Genomic DNA, 27265 nt, shown 5'->3' on the forward strand with positions numbered 1-27265 from the left:
GACCAACCCACCCCCGTTTTCATCAGCTCCTTCAATATGCTTAATTGAAAAATCTGGGGGAACGGCCAGTGCGATATCGGCGGCCGAGCAGTCTTTTAGACAAGTTTCGGTAAGAAACATTAAGTCCCAGTGGTTCTCAGCTAACAGATGATAAATGTCCAGGGCATGTCTGGGTAGGGCGGAACTTGACAAGGGATACATATCTCTGTCTACGCAGGGGTTGTTTTCTGCTGGTTTTGTTTCCCTGACCTGTTTCGCACCGAACATAAAAGTGCCGCACCACCCCCTACATACTGGGAACTTGCTGAGCGCCAATCTTCCTGACACTCTTCAAAACCATTCTCCCACTTTCAAACTATGTCTGGGTAGGGAACGACAATTTATAAGGCAAGCTGAAAAGGAAGAACCTGGTGTGGGGATAGGTACAACACCAGACTCCCCGTGTGGCAACAATCCGTAGTCTTTATCTCGGGAGGGACTGCACGTTTCAGGGGCTTCGAGAGAAAAACCACATCCAGGGTATTTCAAACCCACTGCAGGGTTATCATCAGTAAACTTGCATGCATGCCGCAGGAAGTAGTACATAAGACTAGTAATTCGACCATATTATGAGTACAAGGGTGTGTGTTATGGCAGGACTTACCGGCAGTATGGTTGGCGCTGAACGCGATTCGGGCGCGGACGGGCTTGCCTTTGAAATGCCCGCTGCACACATCCGCTGTGCATCCGTAGCATCAGGCCATGAATATAGTAATCGGGCCCTAGAAAGACTAGAGCAAGCCGCAAGAAAGTGGCGGCTCAGCATGGCCATGAATTGAACGAGGAAGAGAAGTAAAAAATAAGGTGCAATGTCTCTAACAGCATTTCACGAGAAGCAAAATGCACATATTTAGCAGCTGATATTACTGATATATCTGAATCACAGAAGTTCTTCTCCCAACTGTGCAAAATCAGCAAATTCCTAAAAGAAATGGGAACGATCGGTATTTGTAAGAAAGTTATACCCCCAAACGCTATTATTGATCTCTTTCAACAAGGTAGCCCCCCCTGGCCCCCCCAAGTCAAGTGCAAATTCAGATTAAAACACAACACATAACTTGAATTAAAAGCAAATTCAAAAGAGGAACTTATGGCCGAACTAACCGCGCCTAAGTCCTGTGGATAACAGGTGTTACTATTACCCAATTTAATGCTACTCTGATTACTGACATCAGAAGTCTGGGCTCTCAAGTTAGTTCTGAAAGGATTCAAATATCTTATGCAGGTTACAGGAGGTATTAGAAAGGATCATTTCGCTCACTCCGCTACCTTGCCGGAATTCTAGCATACCCTAATGACGCAATGATACACAAGTCAGAAGTAAGAACCATTCAAGAGTCACTCAAAATTAAAGATTACCACCTTTTATTCAAGAATAATGAAAGCATGGCATTAAACAGAGTACAATTTGTCCAAACCTTTGTTGCACCCCACCATTGACTGCAGCCACTAACCGGTTAACCTGAGGATAGGATTGCAGTGCACAAGGCAAGACTACAGCTACCTGAGCAGTGTTTCATTATGTTTGTGTGTAGAAAAGGGGATGAAATGATACATTCTATACATGAATGAATGAATGAATGAATGGTGATTTGCAATGCGCAAGAACTTAGCCCCAAGGGGCATCAAGGCGCAGATAACAGACAAGAAAACAGAAAGCAGGAAAAGAATAAGGTCAGATTAATAGGCATTGGAGAAGAGCCATTTCTTTAAGAGTTTACGAAAGACCGGCAAAGAGGATTGATCAGACAGTTCAGGCGGAAGCGAGTTCCAAAGTCTGGGAGCTAAGAGGGAGAAGGCTCTTCCTCCCCATCTTGCCATGTTAAATCTAGGGACAGTAAGCAGGTTTCTGGAGGAGGAGCGAAGGGATCTGATGGGGATATAGGGGCTAACTAAAGATTTGATCCCTTCCGGACCGGACCCAAATATCGCCATATGGGCCATGCATAGAAGTTTAAAAGAAATCCTGGCTTGGATAGGTAGCCAGTGGAGATCTTTTCTGGCCCTAGTGGCAGATGAGCGCCTAGGCAGGTTGAGAACCAGCCTAGCAGCGGCATTCTGGGCAACCTGAAGACGTTGAATTGATTTTTTATTAATGCCCCCATAGAGCGCATTACAATAGTCAAGCCTGGAAGATATCAGGGCTACCGTTGACTATTTACGTGCCTCCAAGGATAGATAAGGGGCGATCTTTTTTAGTGTCCGAATGATGGTACAGCATGTGGCCACTGTTTTGTTGACCTGTAGGTCATATGAAAGGGCCGGTTCCATTAATACGCCCAGGTTCCTGGCCAATTGTGCAGGCTGGGGGCAATCCCCAAGGGAGTCAGGCCACCAATCTTTGTTCCACAGCTCATGACTCCCTCCAAAGACCAAGACTTCGGTCTTCTCTCCGTTCAATTTGAGATGGTTACGTATCATCCATATTGCTACTGCTTCCATACATGCTCTAAATCTGGGGGCGGAGTCTTGTATAGACTGGGAGGTGGAGACGATGATCTGGGTATCCTCGGCATAAGAAAGTACTTGATATCCAAAAGATCTTACAATTTTCGCAAGGGGGGCCACATATATATTGAACAATACAGGGCTCACAGATGAGCCCTGTGGGACCCCCACATTGTACCGCCTGAGAGGGAGACAAGAAATTGCCCAGTTTTACTCTTTGTTGTCTCTGATGCAGGAAGGAGGAAAGGAGATTCAGAGCACTGCCCTCGACACCTATCTCCCTCAGTCTGTCGACCAGGATTGAGGGGGACAGGGTGTCGAAAGCCGCCGTGAGGTCCAACAGAACCAGCAAAGCGGTTTGGCCTCTGTCTACCACTGACCTGATGTTATTAGCAACTCCAGTGAGAGCCGTATCTGTACTACGGGCTGCACGGAACCCATGTTGGGAGACATCCAAAGGTTTATGGGTCTCCAGGAATGAAGTCAGGTGACCGTTGATGTATGATTCAAGAATTTTGGCCGGGGCAGGAAGTAAGGAAATCGGCCTAAAAAGGACTTCAGGATTCAAGGAGGCCTTTTTTAACAGGGGTTTAACCACTGCGGTTTTCCAGACTATGGGGAAGATCCCTTCAGTAATGACCATATTCATAATCTCCAGTAGCGGAGGAAGAACAACCTCTCTAGTTTTTAAGGGACAGGGGTCTAGAGGGGAACTGGACTTGGTAGTGTCGAGGAGACGGTTAGGTTCTTCAAATGACATCTTAGGGAAGATAGTCAGACGGGAGCAGAAGCTTGCTTCCGAGACCACAGGCACAACCGGGCAATGGGGCGAGGGTAGAGTGGAAGGTTGCCCGGTGTTCAGGTCAAAGTTTCGTTTTTCTAGGGCAGTGTGTATGTCCGCTATTTTAGTATGAAAGAAATTAGCGATGTTATCACATAGCGCCTGTGTCTCAACCACTGAGTTAACGGCCCTAGGTGAGGATAAGGAGTTAATGATTTTAAAAAGCTCTCTCGAAGACAGTGGTGTTGCTAAAGTAGCTCCTTTTTTCTTCCATTATCGCCCTTTTATATTCCTTTAAGGCCAGTTTGTGCTGGCTTTTCTCGGGAGCATAGGGATGGGCAATCCAGGATCTTTCTTATTGCCTAAATTTCTGCCGTAACAATCTCAGTCTTTCAGAGTACCAAGGGGCAGAGGGGCTCTTCCTGGCAGAGTAATGTATCTTAGGTGGTGCTAGAGTGTCCATAGCCCTGCTCAAGGCCCTGGACAGACTACAAGCAGCGACATTAGGGTCCGACCCATGTGAAGGGATAACCTCAGTCATAAAAGGAGCTAAGGATATGTTGTTAACCTCTCTAAAATTCCTTATGGTTTCCCATGATTTGGCATTTTTAGGTATAGGGGAAGGTGTGGTTAGATGGAAGGGAACTGCCCATTGGTCTGACCAGGATAGCGGGATCGGCGGTTCAGACCCTAACCTGTTGTCATTAGAAAAAATACCATCTAACGTATGTCCCACAAGGTGTGTGGGACCATCTACCTGTTGGCTGAGGCCACAGGCATTCAGACCCTCCACCAATGCTATAGTGTCAGGGTCATCAGACTTTCCAAGATGAAAATTGAAGTCACCCAAGAGGGTAAACTGAGGCCTGTTAATAAAAGGATCTAAAATCTCAAGTATATCATGAGCAAATGGGGCCCTGGGCCTATAGCAGAGAATGAAGAAAAAGAAGATGTAGGGGCAAACTGTATAGAGAAGTATAGAGCTTCAAATTTATCCGAGGGGGGGGAAGAGGGGGTCAATACGACATTTAGGTAGCAAATGTGTATACCTTCATAGACAGAGTTAATTTCAAGCATAGGACTTCTGCTGCATGGGGAAAGGGCAGGAAAATCATTTTTAAACAACAGAAAGAACAGGAAAGAAATGTGAAAGTTTTAGGAAATGAGACGCACCTAGACAAAAGAAAACATAAATATGAATCGCTTTAGCACAGGGTGCCCTTAAGAGATACTCAACAAACCACAGGGCTTAAAGTCCAAATAAGTTGTATGTAATGAACCACTGGAGCGTAGGGAGCGGTGTCATCAGGACACCATGTTTTTAGACATGTGCTTTCAATTTATATTTCATCACCTACTATGAAAGTAGATTGGTTTAATTGAGACACACACATACTACAACTCCCAGAATGCACTCCTTGAACATGCCAACCAAATGATATTGGGTAATTGTCCACTTGCACAGTTTTTTTTGTTTTTGGCTCCACAAAGGAGACACAAAGTTTAAAAAGCTCGGACCACACACCTAAAGTGCGTGTGTGTTTTGGGGCAGACATGTTCTGACAGCATGGAGCTCCTGTTACCTTTGGCACATGGGAATTATTCATACACTCTCTGTGTCCAATTTGCATTTTCAGATCAGTAAATCCTCAGACAAGAAAGGGTTAAAATACAGCCAAAAAGAGAACAATCCTCACACACCTGACATGGAGATCTTTCTAAGGTGTATGGGATAAGCAGAGCATTGTGACAAGGTAACCCATCTGCCAAACTCTAAACCAGGCCCTTAGTTTGGGAAATAAACATGAAATGAAAGCTTTGACAATTTGTATGACTTAACGTAGGTGCCCAAATTAGCGAGGACTGGAATTGGAATGATAAATCTGCCCAGTTGGAAATGGTAAACAAGCTAGGGGTAAAGGTTTAAATTATGACCTGCTGAGATTGTGAAATAGCTTTTTGGAAGAAAAAAAAATTCAAACTATTTCTAACCCAAATGTTTTAAAACTAAAAGTAAAATAGATTGACAGTAAACATTCCAACCTAGTTTAAAAGCATTCACCCAAATCCTTCATGCAAAGATGTCAAACCTGAAATAATCTGAAGATGTTAATTCCTCAAGTTACCATGGAGATTACATTTGGAAGATGGTCGCTTGAATGAGGGGAATCAGGCAAACTTGCCTCTGAGTGCCTAATCCATTGAGATGTTAGATAAAGAAGTGTGTGGAAAAAATGGAAAATTAAAAAGAACTCTGTATTTGGTTATTTTCATTAATGTAGGTATAATTAGTTCACAATTTGGCAAAAACAAATCTCTGGATCATGAAAGTTGTGTTTAAACTTGGATCCAAATGGACCAATACCGTTCTGGTCAGAGGCTTCCAGAATTAGATCCCAACGTGGTCTTGTAAAGTCCAACAACAGATGAAATGGTGCCCAAAAGACCCACGAGCCATGGTGGGAAGCGTCCGGCCCACAGAAATCCCGGAGGCATCCAGTGGATAGCGTTGAAGAGATCGGCCACGTTGCTGATTACAGACAAGACCTCGTTTGTCTCCACCATGTTCAACTCCTTTAGGCTCGACTGGGAGTATTCTCTACGAGAGAGAGGAAAATAAATACATGTATCAGTTTGCAGACTTTTAAAGCTCTGCTATCAGAAATGTATGCCAACGATGGCTCAACTTCTAGATGAGATCTGTGATCTACAAGAAATGGCTCCAAGTTGTGGGTTTTGGATTGTTCCCTTGTTTAATATTCCACATCTAGATTCACTTTTCATAAATGTAATGTCTTGTGGATATCTGGGAAATCTGGCAAGGCTGTGATTGAAGTACTCGTTTGAGAAAATGGCATCACATTTTTGAGGCAGCAGCAAACTTTTAACATTTTTATATTGTTAGCAATTGGAACCAAACTTTTCAGAATCGTATTGTTATCGATTGCATCCATGCAGGAAGTGAGTGGTATCAATGTATTTAAAACAGACAGCAACTGAAGGATCATTTATTCTTTAGAAATATGTGGTCGCCATGCATGCAGTCTACTGGAGCCAAAACTGAATAGAATTCCACCAATCTTGGCGTGACCATGGGATTTTACTCAAAATAGGCTGTTATTAGTTTCATATAAGTCTGTCAATTAGTTTGAGATATTTTTCTTGGAACATTTTTTGGAGTGGGTTTTGCTGGGTTCAGATTTGGTGATGGTTATGACGCAAAATTATTATGACCGAGCGTGAAAAAAAATTGAAATCTAATGTAATGTAGGAGTATTTTAGCACAAAGGCCAGTTCACTGTTCATTGCTCAGGATGGGGCTGTGGAACCAAGCAATCTGATTGACTGATCATGTCAAAACTTTTGTTAAAGATGTTACAACCCAATCAGTAACTTTTTGCACATCCTATGATGCAGGAAAATGATGTAGGTGTGTATAAAGAAACTGGGTGAGCATCCACTGATCCTCGGGTATGTGTATGGACCTTCTGAGTGCTTCCGAAGACTTTGCAGAGCGGGTTCTGGGTCGATGGAGTGGTGGGGCAGGATATAGCCAAATAGTATCCCTACCTCAGAGAGCCCCACGGATGGCAAAAAGAGGTCTTGCCACAAGGGGCGGGGACACTGAGTGGAGGACATGGCTAAAGGCCAAGGAGTGTCTCCTCGGTTCAGTGGTGAAGCATGGACAGGGCCACAGGGGCCGTTACCCCAGGCATAACATTCTTAGGGGTGCAAAAGTGTGGGCACAAAGTGCGCCACGCAATACTTGCCTTGCCCCAGGCTCCGGCAACCCACGGTTCGCCACTGCCTGGGTCCACTGCACACAGCCAAAGGATTTCCAACGCGGGTTCTGGTGCCCCAGAGCTATGGGCAGCAGTGTTGGCTTTTGCCAGGGGGTGTGTGACCTGCGCCAAAGCCTTCTCTCCATGGCCAAATGAAATGTGCATCAGCTCAGGAGCTGTGGATTCGTTGGCAGGCGTGGCCTTTTACATGTCCCTGGAGTGGCTGCCCATAGCAAACTGATGCGAGCAGGGGGTCCTGAGAGCACAAGGTGTGGTCCAATATCACAATAGGACTTCGGTTGGGAAACATCCAAGGCCCGATCACCTGCCGCCACTGCCGCCACATTTCCACCCACTTCCGCACCCAGGCAGCAACCCCCAATCCACTGAATGCCAGCACACACAAACCACTGAGCTGCATCCTTCTCACCTAAAGCTCCCTAAACAGACACGCCATTGAAATCTGGGACCTGCTCAACACTCCCACGCCTAACGTCGCCTTCCTCATAGAGACCTGGACCGACAGCAGCTCCGCACCTGACATCGCTACAGCCATACCCGACGAATACAAGGTCCTGCGAAAAGACCGCCCCAACCACCCAGGAGGAGGCCTCAGCAACGTCCACAAAAGCTCCCTCCAATTCACAACCACAGACTCGGACAACGTCTCACCCCCCATGGAACAAATACACTTCCAGATCGGGCTCAACCCCAGAACGACGCTCCGCGAAACACTCGCCTACAGACCACCTGGCCCGCACCCCTTTCACTAATGACATCGCTGACCTCATCACACCCCACGCCCTCGCCTCCACAGACTACATACTGCTCGGAGACCTGAACTTCCACCTGGACAACCAAAGTGACCCCAACACCACCGCCCGCCAACACAGGGCTGAAGCAACTCGTCTCCGCCCCCACTCACACATCAGGACACACACTCAACCCCATCTTCGCAGGAGGAAACAACAACATCTTCAGCCACACCATGGAACTGCTCTGGGCTGACCACCACTGCATCCATGTCTTCTTCACTGAACCAACCGCACACAAGCATGCACTCCGCCTCCCACGGAGAAACGGAGCAAAGACTCAGAAGAACACCTCACCTCCGCACTCATCTGCACTCTACCCCAACTACGCCAACACACTCGCACCCCCCCCTCCAAAATACCACAAGACGACACAAGAAAGCTAACTGGTTCACCACGGCACTTCAAGAATCCAAGAACTCCTGCGGACGACTGGAAAAGAAGTGGAGAAACAGCAAAACTCCGGAAGCGCGCTCCGCCTACAAAACAGCAAACACAGCACACCACCAGATCATCAAATCCACAAAGAAAAACTTCCTCCAAGACAGAATCCTCTCCAAAGCCCACAACTCGAAATAACTCTTCACCATCATACAGGAATTTGCCAAACTCAACAGCGTAACAACTGACGTCCCTCCCTCCCAAGGCCGCTGCAACAGACTCAGCTGCATCTTTCACCTCAATATCAAGACACTCTGACAACTTCAAAGACCAAGACCTCTGCACCACCCAAACCCTACCTCCACCCCCAGTGACGCCACCCAACAAACCCTTCTTACCCGGACCCCACTCACAACAGAAGACAACCTAAAGACCATGAAGAGCATCCACACCGGAGCACCTTCTGACCCCGGCCCGCCGCACATCTTACACAGGGCCGCCATTGTCATCTCACCCGAGCTACGTCCAATTATCAACTGCTCCCTCCAGACCTCCAGATTCTCCGACAACTGGAAGCGTGCCGAAGTCAACCTCCTACAAAAAAAGCCCTCTGCAGACCCAAGGGACCTCAAGAACTTCAGGCCTAGCTCACTCCTACCTTTTGCTGCCAAGGTCATCGAAAAGTCCGTCAACACCCAGCTAGCACACCTAGCATACTTCATCAAAGCAACATCCTAGACACCTCTCAATCCGGATTCCGCAGCAACCACACCACCGAGACCACCCTCCTCGCCACCACAGATGACATCCCCACCCTCCTCAACCAAGGCCAAACGGCAGCCCTCTACCTCCTGGACCTTTCAGCAGCCTTCAACATCGTCTCCTACCGCACAGTAGCCAATAGACTCCACTACGCCGGCATCCAAGGAAAGGCCCTAGACTGGTTACGATCATTCCTGACAGGCAGAACACAGAGTATAAGACTCCTGCCCTTCCTCTCAGAACCAACAGAGATCAGATGTGGAGTACCCCAAGGATCCTCCCTCAGCCCCACCCTCTTCAATGTCTGCATGGCCCCCCTCGCAACCATCGTAAGAAACCACGGGCTCAACATCGTCTTCTAAGCCGATGAGACCCAGCTCATCCTCTCCCTCACCAAAGAACCAGACATCACCAGGCACAAATTCCAAGAAGGGATGAAAGCCGTTGCAACCTGGATGATGAACTACCACCTGAAACTCAACTCGGAGGAAACAGAAGTCCTCATCCTCGGCTCCACCCCCTCCGCATGGGACACCAGATCAATGTGGTCTCCTCTGTATGCTTCAACACCCTCTGCATACTTCGCATGACATTCAATTGGATTCTCACCCCCCCCCCCCCCGACTCCAGGAAAATGGTCACTCATGCATGCACTTATCACCAGCAGACTGGACTACAGCAACGCCCTCTACACCGGAAACCACAAAAAACTCCTCAGCAAACTCCAGAACGCCCAGAACGCCGCAGCCAGACTAATCCTCGATAACGCACGGCACAACCACATCACCCAACACCTCTGCAACCTCCACTGACTCCCTGTCGAAAGATTAATAACTGTCAAGCTGCTCACGTATGAATACAAGGCCCTCCACAACATCGGACCCCATACCTCAACAACTGCATCTCCTTCATACCCCAAATATAAACCTATGCTCAGCTGACCTCTCCCTAACCACCGTCCCACACTTCTTCAGGACCAGAGCAGGTGGAAGGTGCTTCTCCTACCTCGCAGCCAAGACCTGGAACGATCTCCCCCTTCGCCTCCGGCAAAAGCAGACACAGCAGCACTTCAGGAAGGACCTCAAGATCTGACTCTTCGAATGACCCCAACGGAGTTGCTCACACCCACCCCCCAGCGCCTTGAGACCCTAACATGAGTTGTGAGCTTTACAAAACCCTGCTTGATAGATTGGTTGGTTAGTTGTGAGGAGAACTTTTAATGTGATAGCATTACGGCTCGATTGGAGATGATCGTGAAATGAGAATCAAGACTGAGGAATACATTAAAACTGGAATAAATAAATTACAAAGACAACATTTACTTAAGCAGTAGAGCGCTTGGGCTCTTTGCGGAGGTTTGTTTTTTATTCATCCTGTTCCCGCATCTTAATGAACTTCACCTCTTACTTTGCTGATTTTAATAAGGCAGAGTTCTTGCATTCTGTCTGCGTCCTGTGCATCCCCCAGAGGAGCAGGGGCCATGCCTTTGTACAATAATCGCTTCTAAGAATGACTGCAGTGAATCATAGCTGGGGTGAGAAGTGAATGTGTAAATATTAAAAGCATGCAGAGTAGGAAGGGCCACAGGTGGAGGGGAGCAGCTACACCAGGTGACGGGTGCAGGACTTTGCCTGGTTTAAGGTTACAAACTCTCCAGGAGTGAACCAGCCTCCAAGTAACTCACTATCGACTTGAAGTCAGAGCAGGATATCTGTTGTGTGAGGAGCCCCCGCCACACCGCCTCGAACTAGTGTCAAGTTTAAAGCGCTAACTTGGCCCATTTCTGTTAACAATGAGAAAATAAACTCTCAAAGAGGGCGTTTGTGAGTTTGATTTCACAATAGTTAAAATAAAAGGGTCTAATGAGAAGGGGTTTACTCTATACAAGTGCGAGACATTCTACAGGTTCCTTGCCTGTGTCTGCCGTGCACTGAGTGGCAGACATGGGAAGGAAAAAACGAGAGACACAAATATAAAAAGTACAAGGCCCAGCATGCAGGGAGTTTTTCCTTGTGAACGGGGAAAATTCTGTTTTTCCCTGCCCATGTTGCCGTGCACACAGGCAGGGAACACGAGAGGTGGTTGCACCAGCTCAATAGGGTGAGATGTCTGTCTGTCACTGGGATCAGGAATCCCTTCAGTGGACAGACAACCCTAGTAAGCGCAATATAAATACAATTACAGCAGGCGGTGGGAGGCGACTTCGTCCTGAGGATTAGCAGTACTGAAAGGGGTGTGCACGAGGGACAGTCATTGTTCACGGACATGTATGAGGTGGAGGGGTCCCAATCCAATGGCTGCAGAAGGGTACATTTAAGTATCCAATGGCTGCAGAAGGATACATTTAAGTATCTAATGGCTGCAGAAGGGTACATTTAAGTATCCAATGGCTGCAGAAGGGTACATTTAAGTATCCAATGGCTGCAGAAGGGTACATTTAAGTATCCAATGGCTGCAGAATGGTACATATAAGTATCCAATGGCTGCAGAATGATACATTTAATATCTAATGGCTGCAGAAGGGTACATTTAAGTATCCAATGGCTGCAAAAGGGTACATTTAAATAAGAGTAGGCGAAGTTGGCGGAGGTTCCGCCTCATCCCAATTAATTAACCAGAAACCTCACACACCTTTGGTAAAAAACCAAGTAACTATCTTTTCATGCTAAAATGCATATAGTCATCTCACAAAAGTGATAATGAAAATAGAGAAAGCAGTGAGAGAGGTGATGAAATTGGGTTCCTCCCTAACCTAGGGAGAGAACCAAGCAGATGCCTTGAACACAAAGAACACAGCAATCTGAACGATTCAGTGGTGGACCACCCCAAGCACAGTTAATGGGCAAAAATACAATCCCAACCAAAGGCCTGCAAAGCATTATGGGACGAGATTCTAGAGTGCAGAGAATATTATAGTATCCAATATCAAAACATTCCTCAAGCGGCAGCGGCTCTCCGGCTCAACTGAGAGCTAATGCTATAATATTCATTGCAGTAGCTAACTCCGCTACGTGGCGGAGTCGGAGTAGTTAACAAATCTCTGCAACCTCAACTAGTTAGCCCACGGTTACATTTAAGGAGATCCGTGGCTCTTTTGGCGGCATAGGGATATAAGGAAGTGGGTGCATGGTCCCTATGGCTCCAAAAGGGTATGTGGAAGTGGGTGCATGGTCCCTATAGCTCCAAAAGGGTACGTGGAAGTGGGTGCATGGTCCCTATGGCTCCAAAAGGGTACATGGAAGTGGGTGCACATGGTCCCTATGGCTCCAAAAGGGTATGTGGAAGTGGGTGCATGGTCCTTATAGCTCCAAAAGGCAGATGGAAGTGGGTGAGTGGTCCTTATGGCTTCAAAAGGGTACATAGAAGTGGGTGCATGGTCCCTATAGCTCTAAAAGGGTGCATGGAAGTGGGTGCATGGAAGTGGGCGCATGGTCCTTATGGCTCCAAAAGGGTACATGGAAGTGGGTGTACATGGTCCCTATAGCTCCAAAAGGGTGCATGGAAGTAGATGCACGGTCCCTATAGCTCCAAAAGGGTACATTGAAGTGGGTGCATGGTCCCTATGACTCTAAAAGGTAGATGGAAGTGGGTGAACGATCCCTATGGACCCAAAAGGGCACATGGAAGTGGGCGCATGGACCCTATAGCTCCATAAGGGTACGTGGAGGTGGGTGCATGATCCATATGGCTCCGAAAGGGTACAAGGAAGTGGGTGCATGGTCCCTATGGCTCCAAAAGGGTACATATAAGTGGGTGCATGGTCCTTATAGCTCCAAAAGGGTACACGGAAGTGGGAGCATGGTCCCTATAGCTCCAAAAGGGTACACAGAAGTGGGTGCATGGCCCCTATGGCCTCAAAAGGGTACATGGAAATGGGTGCATGGTCCCTATGGCTCCAAAAGGGTACATGGAATTGGGTGTACATGGTCTCTATGGCTACTAAAGGGTACACATAAGTGGATGTATGGTCCTAATAGCTCCAAAAGGGTACACTGAAGTGGGTGCACGGCACCTATAGCACCAAAAGGGTACACGGAAGTGGGTGCATGGTCCCTATGGCTCCAAAAGGGTACATGGAAGTGGGTGTACCTTGTCCGTATGGCTCCAAAAGGGTGCATGCAAGTGGGTGTACCTTGTCCCTATGGCTCCAAAAGGGTGCATGGAAGTGGTTGCATGGTCCCAATAGCTCCAAAAGGGTACACTGAAGTGGGTGCATGATCCCCATAGCTCCAAAAGGGTACACGGAAGAGGATGCATGGTCCATATGGCTCCAAAAGGCAGATGGAAGTGGGTGAATGGTCCTTATGGCTCCAAAAGGGTACACAGAAGTGGGTGCATGGTCCCTATGGCTCCAAAAGGGTACATGGGGAGGGTGCATGGTCCCTATGGCTCCAAAAGGGTACATGGAAGTGGGTGTACCTGGTCCCTATGGCTCCAAAAGGGTACACAGAAGTGGGTGCATGGTTCCAAAAGCTCCAAAGGGGTACACGGAAGTGGGTGCACATGGTCCCTATGGCTTTAAAAGGGTACACTGAAGTGGGTGTATGGTTCCTATAGCTCCAAAAGGGTACACAGAAGTGGGTGCATGCCCCCTATAGTTCCAAAAGTGTAAACGGAAGTGGGTGCATGGTCCCTATAGCTCCAAAAGGGTACATGGAAGTGGGTGTACATGGTCCCTATAGCTCCAAAAGGGTGCATGGAAGTTGGTGCATGGTCCCTATAGCTCCAAAAGGGTACGTGGAAGTGGGTGCATGGTCCCCATGGCCCAAAAGGGTACGTGGAAGTGGGTGCATGGTCCCTATAGCTCCAAAAGGGTACACTGAAGTGGTGCATGGTCCCTATAGCTCCAAAAGGGTACGTGGAAGTGGGTGCATGGTCCCTATAGCTCCAAAAGGGTACGTGGAAGTGAGTGTATGGTCCCAATAGCTCCAAAAGGGTACATGGAAGTGGATGCACATGGTCCCTATGGCTCCAAAAGGGAACACAGAAGTGGGTGCATGGTCCCAATAGTTTCAAAGGGGTACACGGAAGTGGGTGTACATGGTCCCTATGCCTCTAAAAGGGTGCATGGGTGATGGTGCATGGTTCCTATAGCTCCAAAAGGGTGCAGGGAAGTGGGTACATGGTCCCAATAGCACCAAAAGGGTACACTGGAGTGGGTGCATGGTCCCTATAGCTCCAACAGGGTGCATGGAAGTGGGTGCATGGTCCCCATGGGTCCAAAAGGGTACACTGGAGTGGGTGCATGGTCCCTATAGCTCCAACAGGGTGCATGGAAGTGGGTGCATGGTCCCCATGGGTCCAAAAGGGTACACTGGAGTGGGTACATGGTCCCTATAGCTCCAAAAGGGTGCATGCAAAGGTGCACATGGTCCCTATGGCTGCAAAGGGTTGTTACAAGTCACTTCTCCAGAAAGACTCAACAGATCTGCAAATTTTGGTTGCAGGCCCTGCTGAGGCCCACTGCAGCCGCAGGGACAGAGCTGCTGGCTTTCGAGAGAGAGAAGGGAGCTCTTCTTACCTGGTCTCCTGTTTTCGCTTGCTTTTTCTCCGCAGCACGTACAACACCCACAGTGACCTGGAGGCAATACAAGAATGAAGAGCATTTATAAAGATCTGAACATTTGCAGAACCAGCGCAAGGAAGAGCCAGAAGCTGGGGTTCCAGGAGGCAAGTAGGGGTGTCTCCTGACCACAGAGCAGAGGGACTCTGGTGACTGGAGGCATCTGAAGGGCAGTAAATAAATAAGTGTACGATGAAAGTTAGTGGTTGTAACTCGGGCGAGCCCTAGAGTAGTCTCCTTTGAATCAGACTCCATCCCTGCCCCTGGTCTGGCTTGGGACGGTGAGTGCCGCCATGTCTTGGTGACACATGTTTACAGATCCAGGCCAGAGTTTAGAGCAGCCTTGCTCCTGCTTTACATCCTTAGACCCAGCCGTCCCCCTCCACCATCCCCCCTAACCCCACCATGATGCACCTACAGGCAGGCCCCCTCTGCCTGCAGTTGCCCAAACTGAAGCTCTTCAATCCCAAGCCAACCAGTGCTTTAAATGTGCCGGTACTGTTCGATACGGAGTACCAGCACTTTTTTATTTTGAGGAGGAGAGTACCGGCACTTCTCAAGAGAAATGCAATACCTTTAATTGGAGAGTACCAGCACTTCTCAGAAACAAGCAGGTACTCTGGTACAGAGTAGCTGCACTTTTATTTTTCCATTTCAAGCACTGATGTCAATGAAACTCAATCCTCCTCTTCACCGTCCCTGCATCACGGAGTGCCCTACACCTCACACTTTATCTGTCGTGGTCTGGCCTACATCCCTAGAAATGTACCAGAGGTTCCACTGCTCTAGCAGCAGGTTTCATGCACCTTCATGAATGCACCTTGGTTGTTATCTCAGCTCCCTCCCTTATTTTGTGTTCCAATCCTCTCCTAATGGGCCTCAATCCTGGCCCGTCCTGAGTCTGCCATTTATCTGCCACCACAACTCTACGGACAAGACTCAATCCTGGCCCGTGCTGAGTCTGCCATCTATCTGCCACCACAACTCTCCCGACAAGCCTCAATCACTGCTTGTTCTGTTCCTGCCCCCCTATTACTGGTGACTTGCACTAAGACAAGCCACCTCAGTTCTCACTAAGCGCTGCTCTGAGCTATCAGGGAGTCCCTTACACTTCTACCAAGGAAGGAAGCTGTGGGCCTTATTGTTCTGGGGGCCAACTTAGAGGCAGACAGACACACAGACAGACACTGGTTACCTCTTTCTCCCAAAAGAAAGGTACCTCAGTTCTTGCCCACTTGACATGAATATATGACGTTACAACGCATACAATTACAACACATGCTTTTACAACGTGGTTTTTACATCGCAACTAACATTACATCGCATGATTTTACAACGCATGCCATTACAACGCATTTCTAAAAACTACCATTACAACGCATACCTTTACACCGCATAATACGTTTAGGGCAACAGTAGGGTAAGTGTTGGATAGTGTAGGGGTAAATTACTATTCCCACTCCAGTGAGTGCAACAGTAGGGTAAGTGTTGGATAGCGTAGGGGTAAAAATTACTATTCCCATCTACCCCAAAACCCATTCCCAGCCTAAAACTAAAAAATATCCATAAGCTCACCTTATAATGCGTTGTAATAGCATATGTTGTATTGGTATGCGTTGTAATGGCGTGTGTTTTACTGGCATGCGATATAAAGGCAGTTGCATTGTAAAAGCAGTGCGATGTAATGACTGCGTTGTAATGGATGTTTTCCACTTGACATATCTGGAAACCCCTCAACTATAAACTAGGCAGTCTACAGGACAGCAGCTTTCTCTCTCACCTATATTTTCCTTTCTACTCTTACACACCCCTGCCTGGGGAGTGTAAGAGTAGGAACACACATTTACCTGCTCTGGGCCAACTTGCTCTCGTTGTACAACTACCTCTTATATCGTCTTTCCTCTTGCAGGACTAGACATTGTGGCTTTCCAAAACTCACCCCTCCAGAGCCTCGGCTACCACCGTCCCCACACAAATACCCCACCCAATGATGGAATCGACTCATCAAGGCTCACCTCAGAACCCCCAGGAGCAGGGAGAGACCCCAGAACACCGTGCTGAACGTCCACCAGTTGTCAGACTTTGTGCGGATGACGTTGGCGTCTGCGGCCCAGGCCATGTGCTCGCACGGGTAGTACAGCTGATCCACCATATTGGAGAGGACAGACAGCCACCGCACCACGGAATCCCGCTCCTGTCGTGAGAGAACAAGAGGGAAATTGAGACATCTAAAGTTACGTCTGTGCCTTCACTGTCCGGGCAGAAGAACCAACAGCAACTCATAGGTCACACTTGGAAGACATTGGGAGCCAAACGCACAGCAGAGCCTTTTACTGGGAAGTGTGTGTTTCAGATACAAACCGTATTGTTTACAGAGTTGGTGACATCAACTCTATACTTGTGGTACAACTGGTTACTTATTAGGAAATTCACTTTTTGTAATGTTCGTAGCTTTGTGGAGTGGCATGGAAAAGTTTGGATTTCGGATACCCGTCCGCCTTCGTCAGGTGTACTACAAGCCGGGAGGACTAGGAGGTATCAGCACCGTTCAATCAACATCGAAAGCAGCGGCAGTCTGGCTGAGATCAATCCCTTGAAAGCCTTTGAGCAGAAAATGTGTCTGGACACAAGATGAACCTTGCTCACTAGATAGGAGTAATTCCTTCCATTTAATCAGGAAAATTTAATTCCTATGGCTGGGTCTGGTGGCTCAGTGGATTAATGCGCCCACTACAGGGGCATGTGCTCAACCTCATGGTCACAGGTTCAAATCTCTGCGGGTCCACTCAGCCTTTCATGCATCTGAGGTTGTTTAAATGAGTACCACTGAGTTGGGTAACAATAAACATCTGTTATTCAGTGCCAAGGTGCCTACGGGTGAATGTGCGCTTTACAAATACAGACGTTATGTTATGGCAAGTTAAGAGTGGAAGGTGGGGGGTTAGGACAAAGCCCCGATGCGCTCCCAATGTTTATCAATTCTTTCTTTAAAGATCAACCAGGAAAGGCTGAAATCCATGGATGATCTATAATAAAACAATAAGGGACCTCCTGTAACTAATACACGTTCCTAGGAGAGGGAAAATGCAGATAGCAGAACTGAATCGTTAGACAACATAGTATGTCAAACACATATGATAACAGACCTTCAAATGTGAATCAATAAAAAGGAACAACTTAATGTACCAGAAACTTAGCAAAAATATTATTTTATCCTTTAAAAAGTGGCTAAAGACTACAACAGACAATACAAATAATGAATACCATTTCAATATCTACATTCCTTTATACAGAGATAAAATTGCTGATAAACCTCGTTTGGCTCTCGGTCTAGTATAGTAATATCAATCTGTATATACTGTATAGGTGAAAATTGGTGTTTATAAAAAACATATAACAGACATACAAGACTTGATACAATTGCTGAAACAGATTCAGAAGCCACTCAACTAATAATGAACACACATCACATTAAACAGATACAAATGTGGTACTGGTTCTTCAAAGTATCATGGATGAGCTACACATTCAAACTAAATACAGAAGCGTTCGCTCGAGATGTTTTGACCATTGGAGATGCGTGTGTGGAACACGGTTTGTTTGCCTATAGCTGTTGCAGTGAATTACGCCTCTTTCCCTATCCGGCGGTCGTTCTCTTTCTCAGCTGTCTTTTCAAACCAATACCACAATGTTTTATTGAAAGCAGGTTGTCACTTTAACATTTGTTATTGAAAGTTTTGGTAATTTGGTGTCACGTGGTTTCAGACAGCCACCAGCTCAATGGCTGGATATGCCTGGAAGAGGACAATGGTACAAAAGTGATTCAGATTCCTGTCCCAAGTGGAGGCAGTCTTGAGTTGAGGAGTGGTGTTTGGTGCCACATACATTTTTGGATGCTGAGGTTGATAAGGATATGGCCATACTCAACGTGTGTCGGTGGGCTGAGACCAGGGGCCATGGTGTCTGGGAGTATCGGAAATCAGGGTTGTGACCGGCCCCACGGTTTACTTCTTTAATACTCGACTAACACCAAGTTCGTCCCTATTGTTCAAAATCTCTTGAGCTTATCAATTTGAAGGTTGGTCTGCTAAATATTCAGATCTTAAAGGGGCGGGGAGGCCACTTACAAATGGCCAACTAATGCTGGTCTTCCACCTGAAAGTAAATGGACAAGGAAGCATCCTTCCCTTCGTCTTGCCTGCACGTACTGAGCATATAAATGTGGAGGCTGCGACTAAAAAGCATTATACAAATAGGTACACATGGTGCTCGTGGAAGGGGCTACTTAGTTCTTTACTTTAAGAGAAATCCCTTGATTCACACCTACTTAATTCTGAGAAGGATATTGTACTCATCTGATGGAACTTCTGAAAGGCCACTGATGAGGAAAGCAGTTGTGTAGTTCAAGAGGTATTCAGATGGGTGGAGAGGTGCAGATGCTGTTTCAAGGGGTGAGGAAGGCGAACGTCAGATGGGTGGAGAGGCGCAGGCGCTGTTTCAAGGGTTGAGGGAGGCGAATGTTCAACTGATGTGCTGGATGCTACTGTGGGGATAATTGGCGGGAACCAGAGCTCCGCTCGGCTTTCTTTGGTAGTACTGCCCCTCACCTGCAGATTGCAATTTCCATTCTAGGTAAAAGGGAAGCAGTGATATATGCAAAGGACTCTGGGCCAACAGAAGTATCACAGATGGTGCTGATCGAGCACACAGTGTTCTGGAGCACCGTGGCAGGTGGATAGTAGCCCAGAAATGGACGCCTGCAGGCAAAAACCAAACAAACTCACTCCCAAGTAGGACAATAATCCAATTATTTTAGGGTAAGTAGCTGTTGTTGGGTGAGTGGCGTGTATTACTGCTTTTCCACAATCCAGTGGTTGTGTATTTGAGTGGCTATTTTGAGTGGCTAGAAACGGACAGGGATAAACAAAATCTAAGAGAGACACTTTAAGGTACTTCAATAAACCAATGGAATTAAAAACAATCGAATAACGGAATGATTTAAATAGGTCAATGTCACTTCTTACCATTTTTCCCAGGCCATACTGTTTGGAATAAGCGAACATCGACAGGTCATCGAAGAGACGGAGCACGACGCGGCAGTGACTCAGCTGCGAGGACACGGCCAGGAAACTGTTGCCAAACTCCAGCCTCCTGTCAGTTGTCTGCACCAGGACACCGCCGACCAGCTGACAGCCATAACAGAGTGTCCTGATCTAGGGGCACAAGGCACAGGAGGGCAGATTAACAATCAGTGCTTCCAACAGGAATCATTCCGGTCACGTGCTGACATCGAAGACCTTTGAGAGTGTAATGGTGCCATCCAAAAACCTAAGTAACCTAGCCCAAGCTTCGAAAAACTATAAAAATGATACCAGACCTGAAGGTCTAGTGACTACATTTTCTATAAGATTCAAATGTAATGTACTTTATTCATAATCTGGTCTTAAATTGTGTGATCCTAGGAAAATATATTGTTTCACAGAGCCTTCGTGTTCTTTAATATCACGTATGAGAGCACCTTCAAATATGTGAGTTCAACCTGTCTGCTGTATTGAAAACTCTTTTCTTTGATTGATAAACTAAACTTTTTCATTGAATTGGCCACAAGCTTTCCCACTGACATACAGTTTTACTGATAAAACTACATAGCGTACAAAAGATAATGTGTTGAATCTGGGTTTCATCAAACGTCTATCATTTGCGCATCACCAAGTAAAGTGTTCCGATTGGTTAGATTCTATTTAAATCTTCGTTTCCATCACGATTCAGATTTAAAAAACAAATGTGCTTTCCTAACTTCTGGTACATTTTGAAATATTTGCACTGTTCTTTTACAAGCTGCTTAAATGTTGTGTGTTAGGAGAACATACTCCCTGTACTCCAGCACAACTGTCAGACAGTTTACTTTACAAATCTTCTAACTTTGCAGTCAGAGAAAGAAAAGCAAACCCCAGTCTCCAGGATAAATAAGCGTCAGTTTGTAAGAAGACATAAGGTGGCATTTGACCTCTGCATTTGAAGGAAGAAGCAAATGTGACAAAAGATAAAAAATAGATTTAAAGGCGTCTTTATTGTTCCTTCACATTCTGAACGAACAGAACACCTGTTCTTTGGCAGCTCGAGCTCCCCCATCAGAACAGGCCAGTAGGACATAAACAGAGCTCGCCATGATAATATCTGGTTCACCATAGCGAATGGGTGAGAAGATGTTTCGAGGCCTCTACAGACACCTCTAGCACCACAGGGCTATAAGTGAACTTTGGAGTACCCCAAGCACCCATGGCCTCCGTCTTGAACGTCAGTCTAAACATGGAGCGTCTTAGGAGTCGCTGTTGACATTGAAGGAGTCAAGTTCAGGCACATGGAGAGGATACCCAACTCTATCTGAAAGTCTCCTCTCAAAAGGCCACTGAGAGTCGAAAGCCGACACGTATGCAAGTTTGTATGTTGAGTGCTAACCACACAGTCTAAATGAATGTTTATCATCAACAATAACAACAAAATAAACAGACCCCGGATCGTCGTTCAGAAATTAATATGAGCGTGTTCATAAAATGCTACAAATGCAACAATTCTACAAACCACCATCAACAGCAAATTCAGACTATCCAACATTAGCATCCTACCAACAAAGACTAAAAGAGCACCTTGATGAAGCCAACTTAAGAACCATCGATGGAACACTGGTCTATTCTGAGCTAGATGGTGATACCAGGACACTCAAGGATCCCGGGAGCTCCAGTGGTCTCAATGAAGATCGTTCTGCATGTTGCCGTGGCACTCAAAGGACAAAAGAAGTGCAACTATTGATGGACCTGCCTACTGGCTACCCTGGGAAGTCCGGATCCCATTTACGAACTCCTACATCAAATACATAGAAAGTCTAACCAACAAGCCAACATCCATGCATCAAAATCTCAGGACCTCAGAAGCTGAATGCAGCACACTAATCCATGGTCCACAAAACTCTAAGCTGAGCAAAACTGAAAATAAAGGCTCGGTAGATTTTGAGCAAGACACCCAGGATATGATGCACTGTCAAGCCAGGCATTGGGCCCAGACCATTGCTGCCACCGTTCAGACAGAAGCAACACCTCCATTCCAGCAAGCAGCCCTTCACTCAGAATTGATAAGGAACTGACCACTGCCTACTCACCACTGGATGCAACTGCCCCACCTTCCCAGCTTGTGTTTGGTCATGACTTGTTCTCTCCCTTACTACTACATACTATGCTTGCTTGCTTCCCTGATAGTTTTCGGTACAGATTCCAACTAAAGGCTTCGACTTGGCCCACAGATCTCTGCATTGACCAGCAGCGCCATCCCATACCTTTAAGAGGAGATGTATGTTTCCCTGTAGGACTTTCTGGTTTACTCATGCAGTCTTGAAGAAGAGACCACACAACCAAAGAGTAGGAATGTGCACCATGAGTTAGGTGCAAAGTCTGAACATGGAAATGAATAGCGGGAATTGGGTGAGTACTTGCTTTATGCTCCTCCTGTCTGTACATCTAATTTTCAGTCCTTGGACAACTCACAGAGCATAAAACTGAAAGAAAAGCAAGTGCTGGAATTACACCACCGGTATGAATGTTATTTAAAAGTATAAAATGATATAAAAATAGGCGCATGAGTCTGCACTGCGCACTATGCGTCCACTGGTTTCTTTAGTGAGATGTGCAGACAGCTCCAAGTACTGTGGGAAAACAACAGGTTTCACCAGGCAGTGGATGTTTGATGGACTGGTTAGGACATCTTTAGTGCCTGGTATGAAGTGCCTGGAGCCAGTGCATGATTGACCTGGTGGGTGTCAGCATACCTGAAATCTGCCAGTGCCTGGCTGTTTAGAAGAGCGAGTAAGTGTTAGCATGCATGTAAATGTAAATGTATAGGCATTTATATAGCGCACTACTTACCCTGGAGGGTCCCAAGGCGCTTCGACCGCTGCGAAACCCTTCCTGGCTTCCCTGAGAGATGGTCCCTTAATGGGTATCTCCAGGGTGAGACCAGGCATCCCCGGCGGTCTGGTGGGGCCGTTAGTGAAGATGAGGCAAGCTAATGCCCAGAGTTGCCGAGTGTGAACGCTGATCAGAGTGGGCACCGGCACTTCTTAGGAGACCGAGGACCCTAGGAGACTCCCCAGGATAGACAGAGGGGCAGCCCCTGGGTTTCATAGGTGGGCAGAGACAGCTTGAGCTGCTGGTGGGTTGCTTGCTTATAGGGATCTTGAAAGAGCAAAGAAGCATATAACTTGGGCAGTTAGCATAGAGGTAATGCTGATAGCCATCAGTGATGAATTTCCATGGTATTTACCTTTTATGTCACTTCCCTAAAGCCCATTCACATTCATTTCTCAGTGTAAATATACACCCCCTTTTTATGTCGAGCCTTAGAGCCAGCGCGCATGTGCTTCTCTGCGAGACTTATTGTAAAGGAGTAGGGAATAGAAGCCCCGCCCACTCTCCACCCATATTTGCCACTGGCTTGTGTCATTTTCCGTCCTAAATGATGGCTTCTGTTTCGTCAATAGGCTTGTTAGTCCATCCTTAGTACCACCTCCTCTTTCTTTGTCACCTCCCAGGACGACTGGCCCCTTTACTTCGGTTGTTACACAGTACGTCTTATTTAGATTGTGAGCACTATTTTCTTTAATGAGGTTCTCCTACTGCAGGCACAACGTGCTTTGGTATCTTCTTTACTCCCCCTCTCCTTTCCGTCCTCCCTTTGTGGTGACTTCCACCCTCCCGTTGTCCGTGCCTTCTTCCCCCATTCCCCTGTTGTCCGTGCCGTCTCGTCCCCCACTGCCCTCCCTCCTGTTGTCCGTGCCGTCTCCTCATCCGCCCTCCCTCCCGTTGTCCGTGATGCCTATAATTTTTTCTTTTGCAATGATGGGCATGGGTGGAAGCCAAACAGGTTGATGAGCCTAGATTGCAGTTAGATTGTACTTCGAACTAGCCCTGGAGGGTCTCTGATGAGACGTAGATGAGCAGTCCAGGGAGACATCCTAATCCAACACAGATGTTGGGAGATCAGCCTGGTTATTCAATGGTTCTCCAAACATTGTCAACGTTTCTCTCGGCGTTATTTTTGCTGCTTGGGAACAACAGTAAAACTACTTACATCAACTTAAATCTTAAAACTCCACTTTTGTAACTCGCCGATAGAGGGAAACACCAACAAACTGCACGGATGGATCTAAATATTCTCTTACCCCAGCTGAGGGTCAGGGTTCTTGGCCTTAGGAACCTACTGCATGCTTTTTGCGCCTCTGTCTCCAGGACCTCAGACTTACCAAGCAGCACTGGGATACCAAAGCAGACTCAGGGCTTGCTTCTCTGGACCTTAACAATACAAGTGAGGATGGAACAGCTTCCCGGAGAACTTTATTGCTTCTATCTAAGAACTCATCATGTCACAGATTGTTGCTTAGGGGCAAGATTACAGCATTCCCTAGCAGTCCAGGACTCTTTAAGTCATTCCTAGGAAATTGGGGAGATAGGTATAGGAATACTTTTTTCAAGTATATTTGTAAAAACAAATTCTATATCCCTATTCACAGGTTAATAGACTAGAGTGCATCATACAGGCCTGATTTCAGCAGTGCGGCGTGTGCAGATCTGAAAGGTGTGTTTATTTACAGAGACCCAAGAGGACAGAGTACAACGGGAGGCCTCGGTCCACAGTGCAGGCCACCAATGAAGGGAGACATTTGAGGTTCATGTCAGGACAGACCCAATGTTTACAGCTAACCAATAAGACAACAGCAGCTACTGTCTTGCATTCCCAGAAATAGACACAGAATGACACATCATAACTTCGAAAATGGGCTACTTCCCACTTGCAGAAGTGCACATGTAGTTACAAAGTAGGGCTGAGGAACAGTTCCTTCCAGGAACACAGATATGGGTGGCAATAATTCCAAGTATGAATACACCGCACTGGCGACAGACGCCAGCAGGCGATGCACTTACGGCTGATCTGTGGGCAGCATGGAACACTCAGGTACACAACATCCCTCCCCAGAAGACCACAAATCCAATGTGCTTTAACTTATCTGATCTGGACAGGGTTCTGCCTCCTCCGGATACTCCTCTACGAGTGAGGTTCTGCACAACTTACCATAATCACCAATCTCTGACTGCCCTTGGACCATAACAAGTATTCTTAGCAATATGCTTCACTTAAGCCAGCATTATTTTATACTAGCCAAAACATTTCGTTTGAAACACAATATACAGATGATATGCAGCTCAATGTCCATCTCACCGAGAGAGCATCAGCAATCGGACATCACCGACTGTCTCTGTGCCAATATGGCTGTGAGAGCCTGAACTCCGCTCTAATTTTAGACAAGCCATATTACAAACTATGAGCTGGGACCCCTAAGCCATTACCATACCATGTCACTCCCACAAAAGACCCCCTATGCCATTTTGACAACTAAATGACCTGTCCAAATACATTACGAAAAAAAACACATGCGCAAATACAATTCGCGCTGGAAGTACTCTACCGTTCCCAACACATCACTCGGCCATGCTGCTGATCACGCCTCCAACAAACGTAAAACCAAGCTGCCATACAAGTCCACGACATCAGAAAGATTTTATTACTGCTAGATCAAGTCCACATTAGGTTAAAAGTTGTGTGCTTTTTTTTTAAATAAATACTTTCACAAGAAACCTTCTAGTTATGTGTAGTGGAGGGCATCACTTGCGTAATTTGCTGCAGCATAATTAGCAGAAAATTATGTGAAATTCAGAGTAATTACGCAAGAAGAGTAATTTCGCATTTAATGCTTTTTTTCTTACTGCAAAAATGCCCCTTGAGTCCAAAATTGCAGAAGAGAAGCATTTGGCGCTAAGAAACAGTGCTAAATGCAATAGAACATGAGTAGCAGCCCAATTTCCCCCAACGTACTCCTGGCGCTCAGTGCTATTTTCTTAACACAAAGTTTACCCCTGTGTCCAAAACGGATGCGTGGAAGCATTTTGTGCTAAGAAAATAGGGTTATTTGCAAACAACATGTACAGCAGCACGGCTGCTCACAAGTGTTACATTTGCTGTTTCTGTACTTATTATCCCCCCCCCAAAAAAAAATTCTTGACTAAGCGAGAGAGCATAGTTGCGTACCTATTGGAAATTCCGTGTCAAAGAGTAACGCATAATCACCAAGATTATTCCAATTACTACAGCATAATTAAAATGACTCCAGGCCCTACTTCAATGTGGAAAGTTGCCACCACAAAACTCTACCCATTTATGCATTGAAGGAGTCTCTCCGAAAAGGCTTGAAAAACCCCACTTATTTTAACCAGAGTATTACCATACTGCACCCACATTAAATTCCCAGATGCATCAAGTTGGCATGCTTATGGGAGGACATGTTGTGTGGTAGATGAATTGTTCTACTAATACCTGGTTCTAATCTCGGCTTTGACACGACAATAAATGTGTAATAAGGGGCATATCACTTTACCTGCCTGTATCTCAAAGCATAGTGGGATACAGTTCGAGTAAGAATGTGTATATACCAACTGCTCATAGGGTTCTCTAACACTATAGAGACTCCCAACAGCAATATCACTACTACAACATATGATGGACATATTTCATGACTGTGGATAATCAGATTACTTACTGATTCCTGTTGCAAGAATTTTGTCCAGACGTACATGAAGAGAACTTGAAGGGAAAGCAAATGTGGGCAGGGTCTGTACTTTGTGTTCACCAACACAAAGTTATCAGATAGGTCACAAAGCCCGGGATCCATTTGATAATGGGTCCTGACAGTCTATGCCACATGTCTGGTCACAAATCTCCTCTAGCATTGCCTTTTCCCATCCCATCAGATCTCTGTGTTGCTTGGATCTAGAATCATGCGATTTAAAATACTAAAAGAAATACGTGAAAAAATAAATACGTGATGTAAACCCGAGCACGTGTCCCCTGGGGTTACACATTCAGATGTATTACAAAAGAAACCTCAGTGCGTTAATGAACCTGTGGACGCAAGTACCCCTTGTAGGTCAAAGGTGAAAACACTAAAGCGCCTTCTTTCTTCCACAGTGGAAATGAAAAAGTTGATGTTGATCTTCCCTGAACTCAGCTAACCACATTTCCTGCAGATTTTGAACCTCGAGCACATAAAACCACCCTTAAACCTTTCAGAAACAAAACATAGAATTTAAAATAAGAAAATTCGATGTGGGTGAATGCCTAATAATTCTCTGGTTATTAAGAGCACCCAAAATGAGTACTTCAAAATTGCATTTTCAGCCTCGGTAAAATAAACATGTGACTTTTTTTTCCCAACTGTGGGATTTACACACAATTAAAGAAACTTATTTTTCAGTTAAAAAGTTAAGTAAAATACAATTTATTCCGAATCACCAAATTTGCTTGTACAGCCCCAAGAGATACAGTGGAGCAGGCCTGCCACTAAGTACAATGACAATAAAGAAATGACATGGTAAAGGAGGACATGTCCTAAAGACCCCATGATTGACAGACACACACCCCTTACAGGCAGGCAGGGGCTGTCTGAACTCACCAGCCTGTCTCTACCCCTGTAGGACTCCAGCAGCTCCACCAGGTACTCTGTCCCCATGGCAGGTGCTCTGCGCCAGCCCCAGACAGGAGCCTTCCCCGGGCACCAGCAGTGATGGGGTGACAGAGGCGCAGCCTGGACTGAGCA

General features: G+C 46.4%; 1 protein-coding gene across 1 annotated transcript; it reads right to left on the minus strand.

Annotated features, from left to right (window-relative positions):
• Window positions 1–1387: 1387 nt before the first annotated feature.
• Window positions 1388–27265, minus strand: PEX11G (peroxisomal biogenesis factor 11 gamma). The gene is made up of 5 exons (XM_086946975.1): window positions 27122–27265; window positions 19593–19781; window positions 16584–16762; window positions 14527–14583; window positions 1388–5867 (listed from the first exon to the last, which is right to left on the minus strand). Exons 1-5 carry the CDS (start codon window positions 27176–27178, stop codon window positions 5642–5644), a joined length of 708 nt encoding a protein of 235 aa, XP_086803101.1. The 5' UTR covers window positions 27179–27265; the 3' UTR covers window positions 1388–5641.

The sequence above is a fragment of the Lissotriton vulgaris genome, chromosome 12 (assembly GCF_964263255.1).
Source record: "Lissotriton vulgaris chromosome 12, aLisVul1.2, whole genome shotgun sequence".
Lineage (NCBI taxonomy): Eukaryota > Metazoa > Chordata > Amphibia > Caudata > Salamandridae > Lissotriton > Lissotriton vulgaris.

Bases quoted from the DNA above. Each gene is read 5' to 3' on its own strand.
- PEX11G (XM_086946975.1), bottom strand. From the start codon at position 27,178: ATGGGGACAGAGTACCTGGTGGAGCTGCTGGAGTCCTACAGGGGTAGA. The intron at 19,782-27,121 runs GTGAGTTCAGAC...TTGTGCCCCTAG, and splicing joins ACAGGGGTAGAGACAGGCTG to ATCAGGACACTCTGTTATGG. The intron at 5,868-14,526 runs GTAAGAAGAGCT...TCTCTCTCGTAG, and splicing joins AAGCGAAAACAGGAGACCAG to AGAATACTCCCAGTCGAGCC.